General features: G+C 45.3%; 2 protein-coding genes across 2 annotated transcripts in view; both read left to right on the top strand.

Annotated features, from left to right (window-relative positions):
• The first annotated feature begins 1669 nt into the window (after positions 1-1669).
• On the top strand, positions 1670-6572 carry ncdn (neurochondrin). Its single transcript, XM_080532814.1, has 7 exons — positions 1670-1722; positions 2096-2306; positions 2426-3772; positions 4002-4252; positions 4723-4929; positions 5289-5431; positions 5926-6572. The coding sequence occupies exons 2-7, from the start codon at positions 2103-2105 to the stop codon at positions 6354-6356; spliced, it is 2583 nt and encodes an 860-aa protein (XP_080388940.1). The 5' UTR covers positions 1670-1722; positions 2096-2102; the 3' UTR covers positions 6357-6572.
• Positions 6573-11650: 5078 nt separating this feature from the next.
• The window catches only part of tfap2e (transcription factor AP-2 epsilon), a gene marked incomplete at both ends in the record, with an annotated part of 10664 nt that continues 8099 nt past the window's right edge, over positions 11651-14215 (top strand). The window contains 2 exons of the mRNA XM_080530795.1: positions 11651-11677; positions 12901-13344. Of these exons, the coding sequence (XP_080386921.1) occupies positions 11651-11677; positions 12901-13344 (471 nt within the window). The remainder of the gene's footprint in view (positions 11678-12900; positions 13345-14215) is intronic.

The following is a 14215-nucleotide window of genomic DNA, read 5'->3' as shown; positions in this document are numbered from 1 at the left end:
TGCAAATAAATAAGAATAACATATAAACGAGACAACCTTTGGTGTGGTTAAGTGCGGAAACATAAAGGCATGAGAATGTGTCAAGATATTGCTGTCTAGTTCTGTGCCCTAAAACGTACCTATATGCAAGCATTTGTACTACTATATCTTTTAAGACGGTGGGGCTCAATGTATAATTCAATTAACAAGGGAGAACCTGATTTATCTCTAAATACCTGGCTAACAGCAGCCCTACAGGAAGGATGCACGCACTTAGGATTCGTGGCTGAAATAGACATGCATACATTTACCGTGAAGGTGCCATAAACCACTGATATTTAGCCTGAGAGACTGTGTGCATATACCATGTACCAGATCTCAGTGTAATCCAGGAGCACTCCGTTTAGGTCATCTTTGTTGGTGCATTATATTATATTATAGCTGCCAGCTGTGGTTAACCTGGCCGGAACCACAGCGACCACACATCACATGTCACTGTTTCTACAAATAGGAGATTTGAGATGCACACTCACTCACCTGCCCATTGTCGTATACATTCCTTCAAGGTTTGCTGTGCGTATCCTTAAAATACCATTGGTTGTCCACTGTTAACTATATTTGGGTCATTGCTTGCATGCACAGCTTGGAGTGCACCATAGAACATATAAACCTAGAGGCCCAACTCTCAGCTGCTTACTGACACGTGACGGAACCCCACTAAGCAGACCAGAATGGTCACGCCCCCTTTTCCCTCGTTGAGATAACAAGGGAAACTACTGCCTTGTCACTAACTATAATATAAATATACTATACTATTATCTTGTTTACTAGTTACTAATATAATTAAATATAATATATAATATAATTTATAATATATAAATAATATATTTAATATAATTAAAACCCTATATGCTCGTTTTTGGGGGGGTTGTTTCCAATATCTGAGATTCTGTTTAGCCAAATTTTATTTTTTTACAAGTAGTCGAACTTGTCTAGAATATATTATCCAGGAGAAATATTATCTGGAAAATTGTTATCTTTGTCAAAAAACTGCTTTATATTGGAGGAGTGCACACCACACATGCGCAGTAGGGTTAACTAGCTGGCTAGATGCTCGTTTTCGTCCTCATAACCAAACTTAATAAATACCCTCAACTCCTAAACTAATTTGCCAGTCATACAATTATGTAACTAAGAACTTAATGGAAAGGGGAAAACATGGCCGGCAGGGTAGTAGAATGGCCCTAAAGCTAAATTATGCTTTCCTTCAAAATACAATAAATATGAATTAGCCTACACTTCCGTGTTGGCGGACAAGCAGACAAGGAGAATGATCTCACATGTGTAATATCTTGCCATTAAGGATCTTTGACGTGAGTAAATCCCATCACTTCCGGTTTGTGCCACCCAGCTGGGCATCTAAATAGTCACTTTTATCGATATCGTCGTGACAGCAAATTATTTAAATCAATATATCTTCAAGTGACTAGATATAACATACATAATCAAACAAAACGTTTATTTTATTTAACGCAACTTGTTAAATATTTGCTACAAAAAAACATAACGTTCGAAGAACATCAACCAAAATGGCGTCGTTTACATGCCAAAGAACCTTACTCTGATTGGTTTACTATTATTATTTAAGCTGTTGATTGGTTGTCGTTACATCTGCATTGACAGTCCCATGAATTTCTCAGGCATGTGCATGGGAAGTTGAGAGAACGCGATCTGAATAACACAGTGAGTAATATGAGTGGTGTGTTTTATATCTCGCTAGCTAGTTTAATGCCAAGTAGTTCATTTCTAAACGAATTCAGCAAATGCCTCAACCCGGCCGATTGTTTTGGTAGCTAGGTATGATTAGTTTAGTGAAAGTGTAACGCTGAACTGCAACTTTGACTCTACAACCACACACTTATCCAACATGGCAACAAACCCCTCTTAGTTCTCAAATCAACAACCTTACATGTTGTTCGTTGTGTGAAATCTTTGTGACCCCAGAAGCATTTATAATATTATTGTGGTCAGTTAACATTGAATTGCATTGTGTGGCGGGAGACCATCTGGATCCCAGTGTCGCCTACTATTTACGTCACTGCCCTGTCGTTGACAGCAGCATCATGGCTGAGGGAACCCCCCCTGTTGTGAGCTCTGAAAGCAGCCCCAGCGACCCCCACCCGGGCAGCGAGGGGGCAGGCGGGGAAGGTGGAGAGAGCCAGGGAGCGAGCAGCCTCTCCGATGCCCAGCAGGAGGTCCTCGAGCGCTGTCTACATGCCCTCTCTCACGCCAAAAACGACAGCCACACTCTAGCTGCACTCCTCCTGGTAAGACTGTCAACTCCTCTTCCTCTATACAAACTCACAATTCTCTCACAACGTTTATGTTTGATGCTGTTGAGGAAAGAAGAACGTTCTTGCCCATACTCTTACATCTCTTTCTTCAGATCACACGGTGTTGTCCGGCAGGCCAGCTAGACCGTGCGACACTGAGGCGTATCTTCGAGGCGGTGGGGCTGAGTCTCCCGGCTCGCCTGCTGGTGACGGCGGTGCGGGGGAGGGGGAGCGATGCCTCTTCCGGCCTGCCCCCCGAGGAGCTGCTGTCTCTGGGCGCGGCTCTGCTGGCCGCCCTCAGCACAGACCCGGACATGGCCGCCCACCCTCAGCTCCTCACCACCCTCCCTCTCCTGCTGGGGCTGCTGGCCGACGGCCCCGACTGGAGCCCTCGGAAACGGTCCAAACCAGGAACCGTGGAACCAGAAGCCAACCGAAGCCCAAATGAAGCCGAGAAGAAGGCGACGAAGCAACAATCTCCACAGAGCACAGAGAACACTTCGAAGGATCCTCCTGACTGCGCCGAGAGCTCCGTACAGACAGACGGCCAGGCTGAGACAGACCAGCGTCAGAATGTGAAGAGCACCACTCCAGGACCTGAGGGAGGTCCGACTGAGAACGGAGAAGCTCCGTCTCCTCCGGGCCCGACGGCCAAACTGGACCAGGCGTTGGCCTGCGACTGCTACCAGGTCCTGACGGCCGTGTGCGCTTCGCCCCAGGGTCCGGAGAAGCTCCTGGCCAGAGGGGCCGTCCCCGCTCTGTGTCGGGCTCTGGCATGCGAACAGACGCTGAGCCGGGAGAAAGGGTTGCCCCTCCTGGGTTCCCTCCTCGCCGGCCGGGTCAGAGAGAGAGCCTGGAAGAAACACCCCGCCGAGCTGCACTCTCTCCTGGCCGTGGTGTTCAAAGACTTCTGCCAAGCCTCCGACCAGGCCAGGCTGGAGCTGTGCGTCCAGCTGCCGCAGTTCCTCCCCCTGACAGCGGGGGCGCCAGAGGCCAGCGGCGACCTGAAGGACACGGCGGTGGCGAGCCTGTGGGTGGCGCTGAGACCCATGTTGCAGGCCAAGCTGACCCCGGCTCTTTTAGGCCCTGTTCTGGTCCTCTCCGCCTGCCTGTTGGACCTGTACGGCTGGGAGCCCGTGGGCCCGCCCAAGTTCTGCTGTCTGCTGGTGAACAGGGCCTGCGTGGAGGTCCGGATGGGCCTGGAGGAACCGCCCGGCGCCGAGGTGAAGCCCGAGCTGCAGCACACGCTCACGGCCTGCTATCGCATCATGGAGATCGCCATGGAGCAGGCCTGCAACCAGGTGGCCCAGAGCAGTGCCCAGCCTCAGACCCCCATCTCTGGGCTCAGACCCCCATCTCTGGGCTCAACCCCCATCATTGGGCTCAGTCTGCAGCAGACCAGGCAGGTCCTCAAAGTACTGGAGGAGGCTTTCTCTGCCGTCATCTACTACCTCCAACAGGTGAGAGGGTGTGGAGGTTACTTAAAGCACACCTGGCAGATTGCCGCCAGGAGAGTAGGAATTAAGTCCATCTAAATTAACTGTCTGCTTGTGTGGTTATGGTCAAAATAAGGAAGGAAAACCCTGTAAAATGTACATAGAACTCATAATACATTTTCCCAGATGCAATGATCTTTAAAAAAATGTGAATAAATGGACATGGATTTAACTTGTTCCTCCTATCTCCCAGGTTGATCAGAGTCGCTATGGCGACCCCTTCGTTTTCGCCACATTCCGTTCCCTCTGTGCCTGGCTGGCCGAAGAGACTTCCTGTCTGAAGGAGGAAGTGACTGCCCTGTTGCCCTTCCTTATCAGCTACGCCAGAAGTCATCTGCAGGGGGAGGCGCCAGACGAGAGTCTGTCCAACTGGATGGCAGAGATGTCTGTCGGCGACAGCAGCTCAAAAGGAGGAGGGGCTTGGACAGGCAAAGCTGCTCTCAGGTAGATAAAAAACTAAATAAATTAGGGGGCTTTTCAGGGTTCGACATTAACGGTTGCCCGATTGCCCGGGGCAAGTAAAATAATTCGCCGGGTTTGTCTGCGCGACAGCGACGACGCTGCTGGATCCTGGATCTGTGTATCGGTGTGCAGGAAGGACAACGGACGGCGCAGGCGCCAGACCAGACCAGACTAGATGATCGTGGAGTGAAGATATTATTAAAGCGTACGCGCCTGTCCACCTGTCTGTCGATCAGTGCGTACGTTTTAATAATATCTTCACTCCACGATCATCTAGTCTGGTCTGGCGCCTGCACCGTCCGTTGTTCTTCTGTCCGTTGCCCCGGGCAACCGTTAATGTGAAACCCTGCTTTTTTTCAAAGGTAACATCTCTTAAAGGGGAATGTTACCCCCCGTAACAGCAGCAGAAAAAACATCTCACCACACTCTCTCCCCCCCCCTCCCGTCTGTAGGTATCTCCTCCCAGCTCTGTGCCACCTCTCTGCGGAGGAAGACCCCAGGAAGGTGCTCCTCTCCCTGGACACGCCGGGCCTGGTGGTGGCCTTCCTGACCCAGGGATGGAAGGACCTCAGGGGGAGTGGACCCCCGCCTGACCCCGGCATGGAGACGGCCTGCTCCATCCTCCTCAACTTCGCAGTCACAGAGCCGGAACGAGTCAGGTACACACACACACACACACACCGACACACATCTTTCCTTGCTAGAGACCAATACTGTGTACACACACACACATGACACAGCAGTAATATGTGCTGGTACATGCTGCGTGTGTCGTGTGTCGTGTGTGTGTGTGTGTGTGTGTGTACACAGTATTGGTACCATGGTGGATTAGATATTTGTGTCTTACAACGCATTTGTTATGAGTTTTCCTTTTGTATACATTTCTTTGACGGTAATGAAGGAACTTTGAATCGAAGTTAGGTTCCCGCCTGATGTTCGAGAATTGAAGTTGTTGAATGAATTCCCGTGAGCGTCGCCAGTCGTTTAACACGCCTCCACCTCTCTGCTCGCTCCACAGGACCGACTCCTGCTTCACAACCCTGGAGTCCCTTCTGAGCGAAGCACTTCCTTTACTGTTGCACAAGCCCCGCCTCTTGGTCCTGGCAGCCAATTTCTGCACTCTGGGGCTCATGATTGGCAGGCTGAAACCCGCCCCTACAGGTTTGACTTCATATTCATTGATGATTCTCTTTTTTATGGTTGTCCTCTTTGGCTCGTTAGATTCACTCCTTCTAGCCTTGGTATACCCATGGTATCGCCATCATATTCCATATGATTGAGGTCCTTTTTCTAGGAGCTAAACTGTAAAACTGTAAAAAAAAACGGGACGGCTGTGGCGCAGGAGGTAGAGCCGCCGTCTAACGATCGCAAGGTTGGCAGATCGGTGGTTCGAGCCCCGGCTGGCCACATGTCGAAGTGTCCTTGGGCAAGACGCTGAACCCCAAATTGCTCCCAGTGAGCAGGCCGGCGCCTTGCGTGGTAGCTTGCCGCCATTGGTGTGTGAATGTGTGTGTGAATGGGTGAATGAGAGGCCGTTGTAAAGCGCTTTGGATAAAGGCGCTATGTAAGTGCAGTCCATTTACCATTTTAAAACTGACAAATTCCCTCTAAACATAACAACCGATCCTCTCCACTGTACTCCTCTACTCTCCCAGGCCCAGTTGAAGCGGGCCAGAGCCAGAGGCGGTTCTTCTCGGCCGCCGTGCGGTTCCTCCGCGGCGCCCTGGTGCTCTCCCCCTTCGTCTCCGGCCCGGCCCGGCCCAGCCCGGCCTGGAGGGAGTGGTGGGAGGAGGCAGGGGAGCTGTGGAGGCTGGGCCTGCAGGCCCTGGGCGGCTGCGTCAAGGCCCAGCCCTGGATCAGCGGCCTGGTCAGGGAGGAGTGGCTGCAGCACACCCTCGTCGTGCTGGTCAACAGCAGCGCCATGCCTGACCCCCACACCCAGGGGGCGCTAGAGGAGGCTCTCTGCGCCCTGGCCAGGCAGTGTCCGCTGTGTCGCCAGGATATCAGAGACAGCATGGAGACGGGGGGATACCTGGGAGCGCTCGGCATCATGGGTACTCTGAGGAAATCGCTGGCAACGAACTGAACCGAACACTTTTGTTTATAATGACCCACTTGTATGTAGTCAACATGTAGTGTTGCCAGATGGGATTGTTTTCCAGCCGTTTAACCACAGTCTAAAAGCCGCCCAGTGTGATCATAAGTAGCTCAATTGGGCGGGAATACGCCCAATCTGGCAACACTTGTATGTATAATGCAACTTTGGCCTCTTGAAGATGAACATGACCAAATCATTATGTTACACTCACACTCTCCCTGGTTATCATGTCGTCTGTTACCTGTGTGTGAAAAGTACGTTGAGAAACATAAAATAAAGAATATTTTTGATAGAGACTGAATATTTCTTCATTTCTTTCTGAAGGCTATTATTATTAATTATATTATATTTTCATTTAACCATTGTTTTTTGAGATTGAGATTGAGAATGTTTATTTTTGGACCCTTATACAATTCATAATACAGATATTAAAAATGTACACAGTCACAGTGCGTAACACCAGGACCAAAAAAGTGTAGGCTGAAGCCATGGCTTATTGCGCCTACCCTTGTTACATATTATGTATGTTTTTGTTTTGTTTTGTTTTTTTCCAAAACATTTGAAACACTTACGCATCTTAACAGAAAACTCAAAAGTACCAAACAGAAAACTATATTAATGTGCCTTTTTTTTGTCTCTTTGAGATAAAATCTCACAGCCATGCCCTGGTTTTTTTCTTGACCACTAGATGGCGTACTGACTGCAGTGTGGAAATTCTGATCTGATCTGTCTCTATCCCAACCAACCTGTCTCTATTAAAAACCATCTCTGATAAAGACTATTCCAGAAGATATGATTACTGCATTACAAATAATTCTATATCACTTGGGTGGTGTTCCGGACACAGGTTAAAGCCAATCCTAATTGCACTTCTAAACTGGACTAAGTTAATTGCATTTCTCAGACGTTTATAAAATAGTCCAAGATGTTCATAGCTAATCATGAACTCAAAAACGGTAGTTCTGTTACTTGGCTTCTGTTGCAGAATATTATTTTCTCTCAATAATGGCATTTTTTTCTACACAGCTTCAAGGTTTTGTTTATTTCAATTTCAAAAAAGTATTAGTTTTCTTTTCATCTCCCTCTGTTGTTGAGCCTTTTCCTGACTCAACTCAACCTCTGACCTCTGAACCCAGTGTGTCATGTGACCAGGGTTCCATCCCACGGTTCGAGAACCTACCTCTCCCAGACCATTAATGAACCTACCTCTCTCAGACCATTAAGGAATCTACCTCTCTCAGACCATTAATGAACCTACCTCTCTCAGACCATTAAGGAATCTACCTCTCTCAGACCATTAATGAACCTACCTCTCTCAGACCGTTAATGAACCTACCTCTCTCAGACCATTAATGAACCTACCTCTCTCAGACCGTTAATGAACCTACCTCTCACAGACCATTAATGAACCTACCTCTCTCAGACCGTTAATGAACCTACCTCACAGACCATTAATGAACCTACCTCTCCCAGACCATTAATGAACCTACCTCACAGACCATTAATGAACCTACCTCACAGACCATTAATGAACCTACCTCTCCCAGACCATTAATGATCCTACCTCACAGACCATTAATGAACCTACCTCTCTCAGACCATTAATGAACCTACCTCTCTCAGACCATTAATGAACCTACCTCTCTCAGACCATTAATGAACCTACCTCTCTCAGACCATTAATGAACCTACCTCACAGACCATTAATGAACCTACCTCACAGACCATTAATGAACCTACCTCTCTCAGACCGTTAATGAACCTACCTCACAGACCATTAATGAACCTACCTCTCTCAGACCATTAATGAACCTACCTCTCTCAGACCATTAATGAACCTACCTCTCTCAGACCGTTAATGAACCTACCTCTCTCAGACCATTAATGAACCTCCCTCTCCCAGACCATTAATGAACCTACCTCTCACAGACCATTAATGAACCTACCTCTCCCAGACCATTAATGAACCTACCTCTCCCAGACCATTAATGAACCTACCTCTCTCAGACCATTAATGAACCTACCTCTCTCAGACCGTTAATGAACCTACCTCTCTCAGACCATTAATGAACCTACCTCTCACAGACCATTAATGAACCTACCTCTCTCAGACCATTAATGAACCTACCTCTCCCAGACCATTAATGAACCTACCTCTCACAGACCATTAATGAACCTACCTCTCCCAGACCATTAATGAATCTTTTATTTCAGGGACTCTGTAGTCCAGAACTGTAAGTTATCAGAAATAATAATAAAGCTTTGTTTCATGTTTCAGTCTGGACTTGCTGTAGTAGAATGAAGCCCCTAGCCCCCCTGACTATAATGGAACTCTGACTCTGTCAAGTAGAATGGTCTGGTCTAATATGTTTTCCAAAGGATCGGCCTGTCTCCATGTCTTATATAGGAGTATTAGAACTGTGCCTTCAGGAAGTATTCATCCCCATGGAGTTTTTCCCAAGTGTTGTGTAACAGCCAGACAGATCTCCACAACATACCCCATAATGCCCAAGTGAAATTTATTTTGTAGAATTGTTTACAATTCTAAATTCTAAACATTCACCCGTTGCTATGACACTCCTAGAATGAGCTGAAATTCAAACATTCTTTCAACAAATCACACAATAACTTCAATTGAGTCCATCTGAGTGGACATCTGAGTGTTCTGATAGGGTCTTGATAGGGATGTTGATAGGGTCTATGATTCGCATAGGGCATACACACTGGGCATACACACTGGGCTGTCACTACCAACACAACACGTTTCATAATTTTCTTTTGATCCTGACAATGTCCCTGGTCCCTGCCGCTGACGAGCGTATACCAATAACATGATGCCGCCACCACTCTTCCTCACACAGGAGATGGTGCAGCAACAACAGCATCGCATGCTGGATTTGCACAAAATTAATGTTTTTGTAGTAAAAACCAAATACAGAAAATTCCAGCCACTTGTTTTTCTGTATGACTTGAATTCATTGTTGCAAAAAACAATTAAGGATGTGAAATAGATTTGTTTTCATTAAGGGATTCCTTTTGGCCACTCTGTAGCCTAATATAGAGCAGTGTAGAGTGACTGGGATGATGGCTGATGTGCTCTTTCCTCTCAGCCGTTCAACTCGGTAGATTTGTGTAAGTCTCCCCAGGCCTCAGGGTCGCATTCCTGAGCAGTTTTGTTCCTCTCCATTTGCTCAGTTTTAAATTACAACCTGATCGACAAAGTGTTATTTGATTCCTATATGTAAACCAGAGACTCCTATGAAAACAAAGATGTTCATTTGGAAATCACATTATCCATGCACTCATGGAGTGACTTGTTGAAGACGTGTTTGCCTTTGAGCTAATTTTAGGAGTGTCATCATAGCAAAATAACTCAACATCAACAGAAGACATTTCAGCTTTTTCATTTTGCATTCATTTGTTAACTTATCTAAGAAATATTTGTGAGATTATGGTGTATTTTGTGTAGATCTGTGACAAAAAAAATCTGTTAGGCCTAAATCTATTTTTACAGTCAGGTTGTAACACAACAAAACGTGGGAAAAGTCTTATTAATAAAAGATGAATGCTTACTGAATGTATAACAATGTCTACGCAGAGACATTATCACGTTTTCTAAATGAAAACTTTGAAAAAGGACCTAATCGATAACCACTTCTATGAGTCTCATGTCTAAAATAAGCCTAATTGAGTGTCGCTATACACAATTCACCTTAATTACCTTGGCTTTACAATATGACTTGAACATTGGCCTGTATTGATATTTCGTTTATATTCTAAATACGTGTTTTACACTAATGACATAATTGCTCATCACATTGCAACTTAGGTGCGTTGTTGTAGTTTAAATGAGAGTTCAGATGTGTTGATTGATGATTTTTTTTTTTACCACGAACGGGCAAGGAACTGGTATGGTAACTTCGCTGACCTTGATTTTGAAGATGAAAAATAATATTTTTTAAAAATGTCACTCAAGTAAAAATGTCTTCTTATGTCCTCCAATAACACTCTAGGGTTGAAATGTAGAATTTCAAAGTATTTCAATGAGTGCCCTATAAAGGGTTAATATAGGCCTATAATAGATGTCCTTTACTGCAGAACTTCTCACCCTTTTTCTATCCCAAACTTAACGAACCCTTTTCCCTCCCGTCACCTCCAGCCCTCACACCCCTCCCTAAACTCCCGTCTCTCTGTGACCCATCTACAAAACTCCTGCGCGTCTCTCAAACTAACTCACTCCTCATCCACCTTCAGCTGGTCTCCATCCTGCATGCTGAACTCTTCTGTGCTCCACAAACTCCAGAACCGTCGGCACGGCCACCGTCCGTCCGTTCAGCATGCTTTGGAAATCTCGAACCAAGACCGAACCCTACTGCGCCCAGGTAACAATATACTCAGGAAATATTACTGATAAAGTCGTTTTTTTATTATTATAAAAAATAAAAATAAAAAGTTGTCAAACCGTTAGTGAAACGCAGAGGCCCGGAGATAAAGTGCCTAGAATTGGTGACTATACTAACCGACCATTATTGGATGTTTAAAAAGTAGTTCATGGATCGATATTGCAGCTGAGATTCGTAGGCTATGGTTTTCTGAGATAGCCACTCTAAATTAAAAAAAAAAAACATTCAATAAAACCAGAGCTTTAAAACCATTAAAATTACTGTGTTTTCAAAAACCTCTCCAAAATCGTTTTGATAGGATAGACAGAACACTAGGTTTACAGAGGTGGATGTTGAATACGGACAAAAGGTTTGTTTGACTGGCTGGAAACACAAAAATATTGATTCCTCTCTGTCACTGATGGAACACGTTGGCTTTATCACTCTTGTTCTGTCCAGGCGATGGAGATAAAGAAGCGTTTAACGGTTGGATTTGGTTATAGCCTATAAACTTTTTAAAAGAAAGCGCATGCAATATTGAAATAAAGCTATGGATGAATGAATGCATGAATGTAAGTATGACTGAATGAATATCTCTTTAAGAGAACTGTACTCTTCCCCCCCCCCCACCCCGACCCCTCCCCTCATCCTGGGGAGAAGCCTATATAAGAGGCGCGCATGGAGAGCATCGGGGACACTGACAGCATCACAGCGACACAGACACGTGTGGGAGGGTTGATCACTGAGACAGTTGTTAACGCGAGAGGAAAACCATCCTAAATGTTCTGGTGTATGGATCTTGTAGACAGATGAAAGTAGCCTGGATTATTTGGTGACCTGATCGTTGCAGACAGCATTCATATCCTAATACTTTGCATTTGGGTACCCAGAAGTCTCCAGATGTTAGTCCACACCTATTCAGCCATGGTAAGTTTATATGCCATGTAAATGAATTAAATAATGAATGTAATACTATTGCCCCTATAGCCTGCCCCCCTGTCTCCTAGTCTTGTCAGATGACATTTCGAGAACTTTCCCTCGATTGGAGAAGGAAGGCCACGGGTGTGAGACGTTCAGTTCTGTGGCTGTCCACAGAGATCGTCTGAGGATGCGGGATGTCGGAGTGCGAGAAATCGGATGCCATCAAATTGTCCGTTGTAATATTAATGTAACAATAATGAACTGATCTATTTTGACACTTTGAAGATGTCATATAATAATAATATTGGGACAAGTCTGATGATTGCATTGTCCGGTGTTGAACCTTATGAAAGTTGAAACTGTTTCGGTATGAAATGTGTAAGGCTAAGGCAGAGACTGCATGGCAGAGATTGTCACATAGCCTATATTGGTTTCTTAGAATCATAAATTATTGTATAAATCAGGTATAATGACGTGGTTGTGTTTTTGCTATGGTATTTAGTGCCCCCCCCCCCCCTAACTTGTTGGTAACAATAGACACTATTCCACCACAACATTGATCTGAATGACCCATCAGCTTTAGAAAATCGAATTTCACCAGGAAGTTTGCACGAATGTAAACTATACTGTCGAATTTGAGAATATTGCTAGTTTATTAGTATTATAGTTATTATAATCAAGGCAATTGGCCTACTATGGTCTATCGTTCAAAATCATCACTTTCGGAATTGTTTCTCATATTTCATAAGCTCCTATATTCAGGAACTAAATAATTCCATATTTAATATCGCCAACGCCTCGGGCTACATGACGTTAGGCATACCTGTCCTTTGTTCTGTTTGGGTCTCAGCGGTGCCACGACCTTAGTGACCCGGTCACAGGGGGCCAGGGGCCAACTTCTGCCTGTGGGACGTGTGACATACATGCAGGCAAATGCCATTAAATCACAATGTCGTGTTTCCTAACTGTGTTTAACAGTAGAGTATTGTCTCTCAAGATATTTGTTTTTCTTGCTCATTTGCTTTTTTTATTTACTTAGCCTAACCCATTGGCCTAAGATAGCCTATTATATTCTAGCACTTTGCATGTCTTGATTAATTTGTAGACGAAATGATAACGAATTATAGTCTAATATATTTATCTATAAAATAGTGTTTTTAAAAAAAAGCTATTTGGGATGTGAGCTAATGTGTTTGTGCTAACCAACGGTCTGTCTTTCCCGCATGCAGGACCGCGCTGACGGGTTGACTGGCTCCTCGCCGAGCGGCCGTCTCTCCCAGCTCTCCTCCCTGAACCAGGGGGCCTACTCCTCGGCGCCGCCGCTCTGCCACACTCCGGCCTCGGACTTCCAGCCTCCGTACTTCCCCCCTCCATACCCCCAGTCTTCGCTCTCCTACTCCCAGAGCCAGGACTCTGCATATTCCCACTTATCGGACCCCTACCCCTCCATCAACTCCATCCATCAGCACCAGCAGGCGGCATGGCACTCCCAGCGGTCGCGGTCAGAGGAGGGGGTGCTCCTGTCCCAGTCTCACCGGGCTTTGAGCCTCGACCACCGCCGGGAGTACCCCGGGGTACCCCGACTCCTCCACGGGCTGGGGGAGGGCGCAGCTGCCCTGGGGGACGGTCCCATCGGGATGCACCTCGGACATCACGGCCTGGAGGACTTACAGGTGGGTTCATCTCATCCCGAGCAGCTGATTTGAGCACATATTTCTGCGCCGATTTCTTTCAAGGAACTGTTATGTGTGCTATTCGCTTACAATTAGGAAGAGGAATTAGGAATTCGTTTTCTTTTGTCACTGCAATAACTTTTTGTTGTTGTTGTGCATTTTCTGTTTTAGCTACTCGCCTTTTAAACACTTCGTCCAAACTATATCATCAGAATTGGTAATAGGCCACGTTGTAGCATTTCCTATCAAATATTCCACATCTACCCAATGGTAAATTATTGTTTAAGATTGGCCCAATGTCAGGAATTGAAAAAACTTTTTATCTCAATGCACGTTCACTTTAGAAGCCAGTTAAAGGCTCGGATCCAGACTGGTAATTACTGCGTTGATGGATACATACAGGCCTAATCAACTTAAACTCAATTTATGCTCTATAATTGAAGGGCCTTGCTTGTCTCGTTACCTTAAATTCACATTAGTTCAATAATCTCCAAAGTGCTATACGGCGAGTAGAGATCAATTACCGTCTCGTTAATTACCGTTAATTACCGTTACAGTATGTTGTACCATGTATTACTTTGTACATACTTTGACATAAAAAAGCAATTTAAGGGACTAATACCTTTTATTTTCTAGCAAACTAGGCCAAATATCCTATGTAATTCACACACAAAAATGGCAAAAATCATAAACCTATATGGTCTTATATTTCGAAATATGTTCTTATTTTATATTAGCCTATTATTATTTTAAAAACAAAATTGCCTAATGGAGTAATTCTGTCCCTTATAGTTTTAAGATTATTTTCTGAAAAATCCAGGCCGACATTTCCACGAACACAAAAAGTCAAAAGAGAGAGTCAGCCTTCAAT

The sequence above is a fragment of the Nansenia antarctica genome (assembly GCF_963989245.1).
Source record: "Nansenia antarctica genome assembly, chromosome: 5".
NCBI lineage: Eukaryota > Metazoa > Chordata > Actinopteri > Argentiniformes > Microstomatidae > Nansenia > Nansenia antarctica.
The sequence above is the reverse complement of the archived record's forward strand: the minus strand, read 5'-3'. Positions and strand labels throughout refer to the sequence as shown.